The following is a 14,698-nucleotide window of genomic DNA, read 5'->3' as shown; positions in this document are numbered from 1 at the left end:
GGGAAGAAGAGGGGGAGGGGGCGACATTAGCAAGGTGCTTGGTCTGGAAGCCACCGTTGGCCCACCCAGGTCCCTGGCCAGTTGAGCGAACCCTCACAGGGGCTCTTCAGCCCTTCCTTCCACCCACACAGCACAGACACGCTAGGCTGAAGGCGAGGAGCTCGGGGAGGTGGTAAGGGCAGGGCAACGATAAGCACATGATCAGCTGGTGAGGCCCGTGGATGCCGTGAATGGGGTGTGTGGTGGGAAGAAGGTACAAACTGAACTGAAGAGCTACCTTAAAAGCATGTGGTAACACTCGGTGCAACCTTGTAAACTGGCATTAATTAGAATACAACAGGGCCTTGATAAACAACAATAAAAATCCACAGAGGCTTTCAGAGTGGTTAAGTACAGTGGTTCCCAATCCGTAACTTTGGGCCACTTTACAAACACAGAGTTATCAGCCCTGCCCCAGATCTCCGAATGCAGAACCTCTGTGGCTTGGATCTGGGAATATCCATTTTTTAAAAAGCTCACGGGATCGTGTGGGAGAACTACTGGTATAACGGGGAAAGCATAAGACCTGGGTCTGAATCTGGGCTCCACACTTTGCTAGTCCTGAAACTGTGGGCTGGTTACTTAACCTCTCTGAGTCTGTTTCCTCATCTGTAAAATGGGCACACCACCACCTACCACTATAGGGATTAAATGAGATTATGTATACGGTCAATGGATATTGGTCCACAGCCAGTGCACACTTCGAGCAGCAGACAACCCAGGGACAAGCTCAGGAGGAAGGCGTGGAGACACGCTGTCTTCTAGTAACTTCTCAGTGCAGCCTGGGGGTGGCTGGGCGTAGAGGCAGGCATCTCAGGCTGGGAGCCAGGCAACCTCTGCCACTAACCAGCAGAGCTAGCTGCCCACAGTTTACTCCTCTGCCTCATCCATTAAATAGACGGACTGCTGCCAGCCTTTTCTATGCTGCCGAGTTGTGAAATAGTGCGGGGAGAGTAAACTACTAAACAGTTCGATGTCTCCTGCAGAGCTCACAGAGAGCACGATTCACAATAGGTGCTCAGCGTGTTTCGACTGGAAAAGCCCTCTGAGAAAGAAACGGGCAGCCCTAGCTTACCTGTAAAGAGCCCGGGCCCCCATCGAGGAGAGGCTGGGTGAACATGTGGTCGTGACTCCCGGGGACTTTCAAGGTCAAGACTGGGCACTGGGCTAGAAGGCAGCCAAGCCCCTCTCTGGCCCTGCCCTTTTGTAACTCCATGAAATGTACGGATGGGACAAACAGAGCTGCCTTTGTTTTCTGCTGGGACACCAGGTCAGGTCAGGGGTCCAATAAAGCACCACCAAAAAGCTTTAGGGAAGAGAACATGTGGTTCCAGAGCTTCCCCATGGAGGTGAGGCTGGGCAGGGCCCTGGCTTACTGGCGTTCTGTCCCGACAGCTTCAGCTCCAGCTCCTGCACCTGCTTCACCAGCAGAGAGATGTGCTGAAGCATGTCCTTGTTCTGTAGCAGGAGCTGGTGCACGCGAGCCTGGGCCTCCAGCCGCGCCGCAGCCTCAGCAGCCAGCTGGTCCTTCAGCAAGTGAACCTGCAGGGGAGGAGGAGGCAGAGGAGACAGAGAGAAGACAGGACAGAGAGAAGGGAGGCACGTGAATGCAGATGCGAGTCACTGGTGGACGGCCAGGATCAGAGACACCTTCCAGGTTCAATTCAAGACAAAGAAGCCCTGCCCCGGGCAAAATGGGCACCCGGGCTTGCAATTCAGAGAAGCCAAAAGAAGCTGCTCGCTGGATCTCTCTCTGTCCTGAGTGAGGGCCATGATGTGTCACTCATGTACGACTCAGAGCCCCACACCACGAGCAAAAGGTAGGAAAGAGTTGGGCCCCAGACCCTGCCCCCTGCGCCATCCCTGTCGGAACTCCTTTGACAGCTAACATATTACTGCTGTGTTGAGGCAGGTATGTTTGTGTTATCTTGTCTTTTAAAAAACGAAACCAAAAACTGATATACTGACCCACTAGCTAAGAACAGTGTCACAGTAAACCCCCTGCAATCTTCCGTCTCCCCTTCCTCGCATCCAAATACCGTGAGAAATAAGAAGCCCTACACAGGCCCTTTCTAAGTCAGTGAAATGGCTGTCATGGTCTGTGTTTCCACATCTGTGGGTGGGTGTCAGCTTCCTTCCCTGACATTCCATTCCCTTTTTATTTCCCAGGACACCTGGGAGCATGCTTCCTACCTGGCAAATGTCAAACGTTTGCTGACTGACTCATAACAGGGCCTCATACAGCAACCCCGGCAGGGCTGAGGTCAACAGCTTTACAGAGACGCCCTCTATGAGAAGAGGGGGACCCTCATCAACTCTCCCCTTCTCATGGTAGAGCACCTGGCAATGGCACACCCCGAATGCCCAGGGCCCAGTAGGGTCTGCTCTTCGTGTGCAATCTGGGTGTGGGGATACAATTCAGTGGGAGGAGAGGTGGGGTGATTCTGTCAGGACCCTGGTTTGAAGAAACTGAGTCACGAGACGATGACAATATTTATACATATGTGATTTTTCTGCTAAGAAGTGGATAAAGGGGTCTCTAGGAGGGTTTCTGAAGGTCCCTGAATAAGCAGAGCTGATGAATTTGGTGGCCTGGACCAAGGCAGCCTGTGGGAAAGAGGGTTTTCTTGAACCGAAAACATGGTGTGGATAAAGACACAGAGTCAGGGTGAGCAGGGTGGGAGAGCTGGAACCAGGAGCGGAGGAGAGAGAAGGAAGGAACTGGAAAAGCCAATTCTCTGGCTCAGACAACAAATGCTCTGGATTTCTGAAAAGTAATCTGCTCCAAAGAGATTCACGTTCTATCAGGGAGTAAAAGCCCTTGTCCACCCCACCGTCTGGCCAAGCCTGACCCAGGGTCCTGCCAGCCCAGTGTCTGCCCTCCCAGCAGCCAGCACTCGGAGGTCATACTCTTGGATGCAGCGGCTGCTTCCCCTGCTGCCCGGATTTCAGGACCTGATCCTGCAGTTGGCTCTGCCTCTAAGTGGGGACACTAATGAGATTAGTTGCCACTTTCCATTAGTGGCTCCCAAGGTGAGGCCGATCTTTCCCTCGGAGGGGCGGGGGGGAGGATGCCTAAGGAATCTAAAGTAACTCTGTTCTCCACCAGGTGCTGCTAAGGACAGAACTGATATTTTGGTCCAGAAATCAGCCTCATTTGTTGCCTCAGATAATCTAAAGAGAGATCTAGAGAAGGGTGAGAACAGAGAAAAGAGTGGCAATAATATTTCAATCTACATATCAGATGGTGGATGGCTATTAAGCCTCTATCTTCCCCAGAAACTGAGGCATGGAGGTAGTTCACCCGTGAGTCCCCCAGATCCTGTTGCTTCTGAGAAACAGGACAGTTGCTGTGGGAAGCCCACCCCCAGAAGGGCCCCCAGAGGAAAGGCCAACCTTAACCTTCTATCTGCAGGTAATGCAACTTATTCCAACTAAGAGTATCATTGAAAGGAATGTACCGAGCAGACAGAATTGCTAATTATCCATTTTCTATTTTCTTTGGAACAAAACAGAAACATTAGGCATAAATGTGGAACAAAACTTTCAATGCGTGTATACAGAAAACGTGGAGAATCCTGCCTACCACTAACTGGCATCTCTGGAGGGTTCCCTGCACACACATGCTACAGACTCAGGTGCCTGAACCCCACATCTGAACATCCCAACGGAAGCTGGAACACTTGAGTCTGCTGGTTACTCCCTCTGCAACTGCAGGTAATTCACTTCTACTTGGACCACACTTTCTCCATCTTTCAACTGAGAGGGTTGGCTAGAGGCTCGGACAGTCTGTGATTTTTACATCCAGGTGTATGGAGTGGTCAGTACCAGGGGCCATTCATTAAAGGCTCACTGAAGAACATCTCTAGATTTCCACTGGGAAGTCAGAGAATTAGGACTGGGAACAAAAGAGGAACTCCCTCCTGCAGAAGCCAGGGGAAAACGAACTGGAAGTTTCTTTTGCAGGTAACCATTCCAGTGGTGGAGGTACCATCGGTACATAAAAGACGACCCTTGCACCAAATGCTTTCATCACAAATCCACTGGCACTCAGCACCATGAAAAATGCTGTGTTTGAGTCCTCCTCGTGCCAGACTAAGTAAGAATTTGAGCTTTGCAAACGTAGTTATAACATTTCAGGCATTTTCAAACCCTGGGAATGAGAAAGCACACGCTGCTGCCGCTGCCTAAACCCAGCGCTAACGAGCCCTTCTGCTCCTGCAGCCGTCAAAAGTGGCAGCAGGCATAAGGCTCCGACCTGTCGCTGCAGCAGTCGGCACACCACAGGAGAACCCAGACCAGGCCACGCTGGGACAAAACAGCCAAGACTTCCTTTAAATCCGAGGCAATTTAATAGTCCCTGTGCTTTGCATATGTGGGCCTGGCCCTGAAGCACCAAAATGAGGCAGCATTATTTTCAGCCTTGGCTTGGGCAGACAGCTACAGCTGTGTGCTCGCTTCCTCCATGGCACCACAGGAGCAGATAACACCGCCTCTTCCCTACCAGGCGGGACTTATTTGTACTCAGCACACTCTTAAAGCATCAGACACCTTTTGCAAAGGTAGGCCATATCAATTTCTGGAAAGGTAGGGGTTAGCTTGGCCTTTCCAGAGCTGTGTGGTCTTTGGCAATGACTTATTCTGGTCACGATCTAAGTCCGCGGGAGGGCCACGCCTGGAGGGCGGTGTCCAGTTCTGCATCCCTGCCACAGCACTACAAGCGTAAGTTCGACCCTGTGCCCTCCAGCTCGGTGCCACTTCCCCAAACTCAGATACCCACCCTCAACCCACCCAGCAACACCAGACCACCGCCCACTGGCTCTCCAGCCTACTTGCCTGGACTCCAGCTCCTCCGCGAGAAGTGGGGGCAGGCCCAGGCTGAAGTTAGGGAGCGGCAGGCACATGGAAATGGCAGTGGAGAGAACCAGAGCGATTTGCCCACACACACACCGGACACACAAGCGGAGGCAGGCAGCGCTGTCTCAGCATGCACAAGGCAGGGACCTGGGCAGTGCACCCAGGGCGCTGGGGACTGGGGGAAGCCACAAGGTCAGATGCTAAATCTAGGGCCTCGGAGGGGTGTGGAAGGTTTTTAGCGCTGTTCCTCTAACTACGGCATACACAATTGCGAAGCATAAGTAACCAATCACTTGTCTCAGAACAAGTGCAAGTGGCAGCAGGTAGAGGAGAAATCTTTAAATAGCAATACTGAGCTGCAGTATAACATTTTCCCCATGAGCTAGGCCAGAAATTGGCAAACTGTGAAGGAGTCTGGCCTACTTAACTGTTGCCAGTCAGCCACAGCGCCTGGATCAATTCTGGAGCTGTGTGGGCCCAGCCCGTGGCCATGTGGGCGCCAGCTACATCCCAGCTTTGGTTCAAGGCTTGGCTATACTCTCATTCGCACCCTTGAACTTCTGGCCCATCTAAAAGCAGGAAGCTAGTGCAGCCAGGCAAGCCTCATGCTGGGTCGGGAAAGTGGTCCAAAGGGCTTGGGTTCACTATTTACACACTGATATCTAATCTAGAAATGCTTAAGAGGCAGCTGAGCGACACCTTTGCCTGGATACCTTTAAGGCCAGGACAGGCCCTTTCTAGGCCAGCTCTGAACCAATTTAGGGAGAGGCTGGGAGAGATCTTGAGGTCTTAAACCAAATCAGAATGCCGTGAAGGAGATCTAAGCCTAGCCCCATTGATAACAGTAGAACCAGACTGGCCTGTGAGAATAAATGGGGGAGAGGGGCATAAATCATGCAACAAGGGACCCCAAGAGTGCACCTGTTTACAAGAAACTGTCTTTATCCTTAGCTCTTCTCAGGAGCCACAGAGGAGGACTTGGATGCCCCCAGAGCAAAGGAAAATATGTTCCCACTGAAGTGCTGAGGTCACAGTATTACCCATTGGAATTCTGGGGACTCTGCTGGTAGTTTAACGAAGAAAGAAACCTTGCAGTTTGATGGCAGTAGAGTCTGACAGAACAAGTAAAAGCTGACCTCGTACTGGACACTGTGCAGAGAAACCAAGTATGCCAGATTTGATATGTTTTATATGCATGAAAGATGTCAAGAAGACCTATCTATTAGTCCACCTATGTATCTTATATCGTTTATACCCAAAGATATGGATACTAATAAAAAGCCCTTGGATCAAATGCTACAAAGAGAGTGGGAGAGGAACACGCAGAGAAGCCTGTCGCTGAAGGCTGGTTTAGGACTGAATCGGTCCGGAGGACAGGGGAGCTGAAAGCCAGTTGAGAGGTTACAATAATACGGCTGCTTCATTCCCGGGCAGCAAAGGGAGGGGCAAACTGAAGAGACTGCTTATGAGGAAGGTAGAGAAGGGCAGAGGAGTCTGCTCCAGAAGCTCTCTGAAGACCTCAAGGTGCTGTCTGACCTGAAGATTTTAGAAGTCTACGACCCTACCCCAAGTCATTTCATCCATGTGGGATACCGATGCACCCTGGTGGCCTTTCAATCATGTCACTGCCTGAACTGAGACTCAACCAGGACACCACCAACTATAATCAACAGATTCCAAGTGCAGGAGAGGCTGAGGGTGTCCAGCCTGTGGAAGTGGCTGGAACTGAGAGAGGCTCATCAAGTGAACTGCAAGCACCGTGCTCTTCCCCTCTCCTAGCTTCACTGTCTTCAAGGACAGAGGCAACTAAAATAGGGCCAGGGCAGTGATGCCTGCTTGAGACAGATGCTTGATTCTGGGCCAGAGAACCACTCTTAGGGTTTCATCCTGACTGTGGGAGACTTACAGGTCTTGTGGCTTCGCTGAGTACGTTAACTGCCACAACACTCTTCTTGTGTGGACTGTACATGTGCAAATAGTTTCTCTTTAGTATTAAGCAGTGAGTTCACATTCAAATGCCTCTCCAATAATATTCACCATGAAGACGCATCAAGCCCGTTCTTAGATAAATAATAATTACTTGGCAATTGATATGCTGAAGGGGAAAAGTATCATGGTTGGAGGATGGATTTATATTTAATGGGAAACTCTGGAAATGACATGAGTTGCTGAACGGCCCTGTGCTGCAGCACGCCGGCTTTCTGCTCCTGTCAGCCATCACAGCTGGGAGGAGGGGATTCTCGGGACAGCCACTCCGTTAGTAGCTAGAGGACATGAACTGTGTTATCTGACAAAAGGCAATGATTCTTCCCCCAAATATAAGAAGTCATTAATGACATTCCTCCTCTTTGTTGCTGTTTTGGGAACACCTGCGAATCCTCCTAGAATTAGCACACATCCTTTTGGGTTCATGGTCCGGATTTTTAAAAAGGTTCAAATCCCCTTGGAAGCAGTGCCCTACTGATTTTACTCTCTTGAAACCTGGCTGCAAAAGGCACCCATGAGGCTGGGCCTCAGGCCCAGGTCAGGGTGAGACTGTTACAAAGAAGGTCTTTTCAAGACCCAAGTCATTGCATCGTTCTGGTTAGGCTGCTGGATGCTTCCTCAAGGGGTATGTGTTGGAAAGGACGGCTCCGCCTGGGTGATTCACTCCACCCAAGGGTCACAAGACGAGTGAGGAGAAGAAACGATGAGGATCCATAAGAGCTCCCTAGAGAAGTCTTCGTGCTCTCGTTCAAGAACGCAGAAGGCCAGCCTGGTTGACCAGATGTGGAAAGTCGATGCACAGAGCTGCCTTTCCCGATCTCTCACCAACTCTCCAAACCCTGAAGACCCCACCCTCCTCCTCACTGTCTGCATCTACCCACCCAGGTCCTCACCCTGTCTGACTCCTACCACAGGATTCAGCCTGTAAATGGTACAAATGATTGTGTCTTCACTATTCCCCGATTGCCCGTAGAGAAGATGAAGCTCAGACTCACAAGTTCCAAGGAAGATGTGGACTACCATGCCCTGCACAGAGAGCAAGCGAAAGGGATCCCTGCTAAAAGCAGCAAGGAAATAAGCTCACCCCTCCTTTCTAAAGCAGCAGCAGCACAACATGTCTTCAGGGCTCAAACAGCACTTGGCTCCTGAAATCTAAGCCAAGTCTTCTCATTATGGCTCAAATATACACCTAAGTTCCTGTAAGTTAAATCCCAATATAATGAACTCCAGGCCAGTATGGTATCAAATTCTGCTTGGAGAAATCTTTAAAAAAAAAAAAAAAAAAATCCTTCCTGGAATGCGTAGATGACTAACAGAGGCATGGAAACCCCTATGGACAAGGTTTCCAGGGTGGTAGCTTCTGCAAGGGTGTTTGGGACCAATTCATACTTTAAACTCTTTTAAGAGTGGTATCACAAAGTCACATCTGTCCTGACTCCAGAGGAGTCCCTTCCCACCCCAAACACCAGCAAATGAAGGTAGGAAAGGAAGGGTGAAATTATGTGCATCTTGTTCCTTAGGAAGTTCAAATCATTATCCAACAACATCCAGCCAAGCCAGCCAAGCCCAGCTCAGAGCGGGGGGTACACAGGAAGCCAAAACGCTTCTTCCCATGTCAACCGCGTCCCCCATCTCTCCCCTCCCTGCCGCCCCCATTCCTCCACAAGCAACGACCCAACAGCGGGAGCCAACCCTCACAGCTCGCTAGGTTGTAAACCGGCCCTGTGCCCCTGGCTAAGGAAGGCGCGTCAAGCCCATGAGAGTGGAGCCTGCGAAGTAGGGAGGAGGCTGAGGAGAACCTGGGCCACAGCCACTTGTGTCTGTTGCTGCTGCTGCTGGAGGAGCTGCTGGAGGAGCTGCATCTGGTGCTGGGTGGACAGCGGCGTGCCCACGCCCAAGCCCGGGGGCTTCGAGGAAGACGAGGGAAGGAGCATCCTGGGCGAGGCTGTCAGCATGGGCTCCTGGGGTCGGGCTGAGACCTGGCGGAGAAGAGGACACACGGCGTGACCCTGGGCAGGCACCACCTTTAGGGGCCTCACTCTGCCTTTAATACATACAGCATGTAGGAGGGTGGGGTGAAATGGCCCGCTTTTAACCAAGAGCTGGAAATGCTACGTCTTTTTTTTTTTTTTTTTTGGCTGCATTGGGTCTTCATTGCCGTGCGTGGGCTTTCTCTAGTTGCGGGACTACTCTTCATTGTGCGGGCTTCTCATTGCAGTGGCCTCCCTTCCAGAGCACGGGCTCTAGGCATGTGGGCTGCAGCAGTTGTGGCACACAGACTCAGTAGTTGTGGCTCTCAGGCTCTAGAGCGCAAGCTTACTGTTGTGGTGCACGGGCTTAGCTGCTCCGCGGCATGTGGGGTCCTCCCGGACCAGGGCTGGAACCCGCGTCCCCTGCATTGGCAGGCGGATTCCTAACCACTGCGCCACCTGGGAAGCCCCAATGCTACATCTTCAGTGGAAATGTGGACAGACCCCCCACAGAGGAGATGATGATCTGACGGCCTGGGCTGGGACCACAGAGTCAGAAAACCCTATTTGGACACCTGAGTTACTGATGCCATGTGATGGGAGACCAGGCAGCTGAGATCATCCCATCTCTTGCCCACAGCTTCCAACTATACCATGTTGTTGAGTCACTTGAGGTTCTGGACTTAGAGGGATCTGTCTCTATGAAAGACAGCTACCTACCACCCCACTACGGGGCGGCTTCTACCTTTACTTTGTTGTGTTCTTAGGGCTCCCTCTTCCAGGCTCTGCGGGGTTCTCCTGAGCTGGCCACACGTGAGGGAGGCGCTCCAGCACAGCACGGCCTCCTCTCACAGTGAGAGCCACCAGGGAAGCAAGTCGGGACACAGATAGTAGTCTGGAGAGATCCTCTTTCTGGAAGGGGAAAGCAGTTTCCATTCCCTTCCCTCCTGTCTCCCTCCTGGTAGTTGGACACTTTCATTAAGATGGTTTCTGTGAGCCAGAGAATTCAAGCACAGGGTTGAATTTGATTTCTGGCAGCTCTGCTGCTGGTCCTTTTTCAGATGTGCAAGAGGAAGCACCCAGTGACAGAGGGCTTTTGCCACTTGCAGAGTACAAATTGGGCACCAAAGAAGATATCAGGCAGACAATCTGGAACAACATTGCCCTTCAAACTAGACAGGTTTCTCCTTCTGATGAACTAGCCTAACGACTTCCACGTTAGAAAAGGCATTGCATGGTGAGGAAAGAGAGGCACTCCTGATACAGGGAACTGGCAGGGAATCTACAGGAAGGGCAATTTGTCAGTATTTTCCTCCTGTTGTGGGGGGGGGGTTGTTTTGTCTTCGGGTTGGAGGTTCTTAGTTTCTTAACCTGGATCCTATCAGGAACTCCTTGAGGGCGTCCATCATCTCACCCGTAAGATACGAGGTTGAAATTGATGACGCCTGAGGTGGTCTGACAGTTTCTAACCTCCAAGGGGCCAATCTCCAGCCTCCCCAGGAGCATCAAAGGCACACAACTGCTAGCTGCAGGCAGAGGCAGCCCTAACTCACTCTGCTCCTTCAGCTAAGCCCCCGGGGATCATGTCACATTGTGCAAGGATTAGCCATGCACAGGTACTGTGCAGCGACAAGGTGCCATTAAAGGTGGGGCTTCCACTGAGAAGAAGGGGACCGAGTGCTGATGGGACCCTGGAGGGTGGTGCGCATCAGGAATGAGCTCTGTGGTATCATGACACGCAGCAGCGTCTAGCATCAACACACGGGGACTGAATCTCTAGAAGTTAGGCCCCTCTGAAAGGAAGTAAAACATGCTCTTGAACCACCACCGTGCTGGGGAGGGCCTCACTCTAAAGGTGACCCGGCAGGGCCTAAGAGGTGACTGATGGTGGCTGAGGCTGTGACACAGACTGCTCTGGGAGGTGATATGCGTGCAGACCACCTGGGTGGGCCACCTCCAGCTTACCTTGGAGTCTGTGTGGGAGCCTCCTTCCTTCCCTACCGCGTCGAGGTCAGTCACACCTCGGCTGAATTCCAGGGCATCATTCCCTGGGAGCGGGGCCTCAACTGCGTCGATGTCCGTCTCCTCTGCGGTGGCCGTGGAGGCCCTCTCGGCTCCGGTGAGCTGGCGGCCTACAGGGACAACAGAAAGGGCAGGGAAGGGGAACAGCCACACTAAGAACAACGTCCTACTTTCCCAACACTTTAGTTTTCGACTGTGTCACGCCTAGGGACGCCACTGGCTTTGTAACGTTTTCACATATCTTTTCACTCAAGTCCGTTAAATTTCCAATCCAATAAGATGTTCTCATTTTAATATCCTTTTAAAGTCCAGAAACAAAGACAACATTTCCTCAAGCCTGCACATGACTGCTTTGCCATGCTCCTAACGGGCTGTCAGATAAGGGGTAAATCACCTCACCCCCTGGGCCCCAGTTCCTTCAACTATACAGTGGAGGCTGAGTTAGGTGGGTGGGAGGGTTGCAGGTCTGAAAAATAAGGACAAGGAGATCCGAGGCCCCATCCCACACAGTACATCAGTCTCCCATCCTCAGAGCCTGCCTCTGACCGTCCCCCAGGAGCAGAAGCTAGGGAAGGGCCCTGGAGAAGGCGGCAGTGGCAGAGGAGAGACAGGTGGCTGGTTTGCACGCCTTGTCTTGTCTATTTCCCACTTGCCCCTTCCTACCGAAGACAGTGACCATGTCTTTGGTCACACGCTCAGCACGTGTATGAAATTCCTACTGTTTCTTATTTTTCTTCATTCCCTGTTCCTCTCTCTTTCCTGGGCTCTATAAAAACACCTGGCAATTCTCAGGCATTTCCCAGGAAACATTTTTTTCTCTACATTTGGGATTAGGTTCATCACTACTGTCTTCAAATAAAACTTCTTAAGAGGCTTCAGAGACCAAGCACCGACTGTAAAACTGCACAGGCTAATGTAAGTAGCAAGTATGAAGAGTTGATTCCCTAACCCTATTCCCTATTCTCTAAGACACAACAATATTGAAATTAGACCAATTAATAACCTTACACTGGCCTCAAGTGTTCAAGTGAAAGGAAGAGTCACATGTCTCTCATCTTAAATCAAAAGCTAGATATGATTCACCTTAGTGAGGAGGGCGTGTTGAAAGCCAAAACAGGTCAAAAGCAAGGCCTCTTGCAACAGTTAGCCAAGTTGTGAATGCCTAACCCAGAGCAAGGCCCTAACGCTCTTAAATTCTATGAAGGCTAAGAGAAGGTAGGAAGCTACAGAAGAAGAGTTTGAGGCTAGCAGAGGTTGGTTCATGAGGTTTAAGGAAAGAAGCCATGACCATAAGGAAAAAGTGCAAGGTGAAGCAGTGAGTGCTGATGTACAAGCTGCAGCAAGTTACCCAGAAGATCTAGCTAAGATCATTAACGAAGGTGTCTACACTAAACAACAGATTTTCCATGTAGAGGAAACAGCCTTATATTGGGAAGATGCTGTCATTCAGGACTTTCATAGCTAGAGAGGAGAAGTCAACGACTGGCTTCAAAGCTTCGAAGGACAGGCTGATGCTCTTTAGGAGCTAATACAGCCAGTGACTTCATCTTGAAGTTGAAGCCAATGTTTACTCACCTCTCCGAAAATCCCAGGGCCCTTAAGAATTACACTCAATCTACTCTGCCTGTGCCCTACACATGGAACAACAAAGCCTGGATGACAGCACATCTGTTGACAGCATGGTTTACTGAATATTTTAAGACCACTGTTGAGACCTACTGCTCAGAGAAAAAGATTCTTTTCAAATTATTACTGCTCATTGACAAAGCACCTGGTCACCCAAGAGCTCTGATGGACAGGTACAACGAGATTAATGTTGTTTTCACGCCTGCTAGCACAGCATCCATTCTGCAGCCCATGGATCAAGGAGGAATTTCAAGTCTTATTATCTGGAAAAGAGGCACCATTCTAGACACCATTAAGAACATCCATGATCCATGGGAAGAGGCCAAAATGTCAACGTGAACTGGATTTTGGAAGAAGTTGATCCCAGCCTTCATGGATGACTCTGAGGGGTTCAAGACTTCAGTGGAGGAAATAACTGCAGATGTGGTGCAAACAGCAAGAGGACTAGCATTAGAAGGGGAGCCTGAAGATGTGGCTGAATTGCTGCAACGTCATATGATAAAACTTGAACAGATGAGGAACTGCTTCGTATGGATAAGCAAAGAAAGTGGTTTCTCGAGACGGAATCTACTTCTGGCAAAGATGTGTAAAGACTGTTGAAATGCCAACAAAGGATCTAGAATATTACATAAACTCAGCTGATAAAGCAGCGGCGGGGTCTGAGAGGACTGACTCCAATTTTGAAAGTTTTACTGTGGGTAAAATGCTATAAAACAGCATTGCCCTGCTACAGAGACATTGTTTGTGAAAGGAGCGTCAACCAATGTGGCCAACTTTACTGATGCCTTATTTTAAGAAACCGTCCCAGCCCCCCCCCCCCACCTTAGCACCCGCCACCCTAATCGGTCAGCACCCATCAACACTGAGGCAAGACCCTCCACCAGCAAAAAGATTACGGTTTGCTCAGATGATCGTATTTGTTAGCAATTAAGTATTTTAAAAGTATGTACAGTTTTTTTACATATAATACTATTGTACACTTAATAGACTACAGTATGGTGTAAAGATAACTTTTATGTGCGTTGGGAAACCAAAAACTTTGTGCTACTCGCTTTATTGCAATATTCATTTTATTGCTGTGGTCTGACACTGACCTCGCGATATCTCCTAGGTATGCCTGTATAGTAACAGATCTGTTAGAACCAGGGGGGTAAAGCTGGGGTAGAGAAAAAGAACAAGCTAGATGGAGGGATATTATTACTGTGTGTGTGCCTGTTAGTGTATCAGATAACACAATATCTCGAAAAGGGACCCACAGCAAGCGGTCTTCTTCAGGTCCTATCAGACAAGGGACAAAATCTGGTATTTGCAATGTTCCTGATATCGACAAGCCCAAGGGACAAGGAAATGATAGGAAAATCTGGTAAAACCAGGAAACTTACAGGATTGGGCACTATGGATTTCAAATTGTAATAGGGACAGGTAAGACTGAACTTGGGGTAGGGGGTGGTACTTTTTAAACTGTTTATTTAAACTATACTGGATACATTGAATAGTCTCTAGACATATGCTGATTTCATTCATCTACTCAGTAAGTATTTGTTAAGAACCCTGTATACAAAAGAAATCTACTGGGCATAAAGATGAATAAGCGAAATCTGTGCTTTCAATGCTTCCCCAGCCTGCCTGATGGAAGAAACAGACATAAACCACAGATGGAGCATGAGGCTGTATCACCTATGAGGGAGCTATCCAGGGGGCAGGACAACAGAAGAGGAACATCTAAGTCAGGTGGGTGTTAGAGAAGCCTGTGCAGAGCGGAAACACCTCCTGAGGAAGGAGTACCAGCTAAGGCAGGTGAAGAAGCAGGCAGAGGGGAGGGGAGGCCATGGAAGGCACTCTAGGCAGAGGGCAAGGCAGGGGCAAAGACACAGAGGTACAGAAATCCGCAGCATGGCTGGAGACACTGCAAATGACTCTGCGGGAAGGACCTGACCAGGAAGAGTCAGGATCTGATCTTGAAGGAAGGAAAGCAGGTTAAGTAATACCAAAAGATTTTCATTGTTTCAAATTTCACCTAGGGATGATGTGGAGGATAGATCTATAAGGGACAAGATAGAAAGCAATACTCTAGGGGAGAAAGATGAGGGCTTAAGCTAAAGAGGTGGCATAAGACAGAACAGAGGGGACAAATCTGAAATACCTTCAGGGGTGCAGAAATCACAGGACTTGGTAACCAACTGTCTGTGGGCGGGGAA

The 14,698-nt window shown here is 50.0% G+C and overlaps 1 protein-coding gene across 4 annotated transcripts in view; it reads right to left on the bottom strand.

Moving 5' to 3' along the window:
- NOS1AP (nitric oxide synthase 1 adaptor protein) overlaps positions 1-14,698 on the bottom strand; it is a 314,198-nt gene that overhangs the window by 16,079 nt on the left and 283,421 nt on the right. For 2 of the 4 annotated variants that reach the window (XM_007458420.1, XM_007458419.1), the window contains exons 7-9: positions 10,818-10,984; positions 8,682-8,861; positions 1,416-1,581 (exon numbers count right to left, since the gene is read on the bottom strand). In XM_007458420.1, the coding sequence (XP_007458482.1) occupies positions 1,416-1,581; positions 8,682-8,861; positions 10,818-10,984 (513 nt within the window). Of the gene's footprint in view, positions 1-1,415; positions 1,582-8,681; positions 8,862-10,813; positions 10,985-14,698 lie in introns of all 4 variants that reach the window. The other 2 variants (XM_007458421.1, XM_007458422.1) reach the window with 1 other exon arrangement.

This window comes from Lipotes vexillifer, unplaced genomic scaffold, assembly GCF_000442215.2.
Source record: "Lipotes vexillifer unplaced genomic scaffold, Lipotes_vexillifer_v1.1 scaffold1312, whole genome shotgun sequence".
In the NCBI taxonomy this organism is placed as follows: domain Eukaryota; kingdom Metazoa; phylum Chordata; class Mammalia; order Artiodactyla; family Lipotidae; genus Lipotes; species Lipotes vexillifer.
This window is presented reverse-complemented; position numbering and strand designations above follow the sequence as displayed.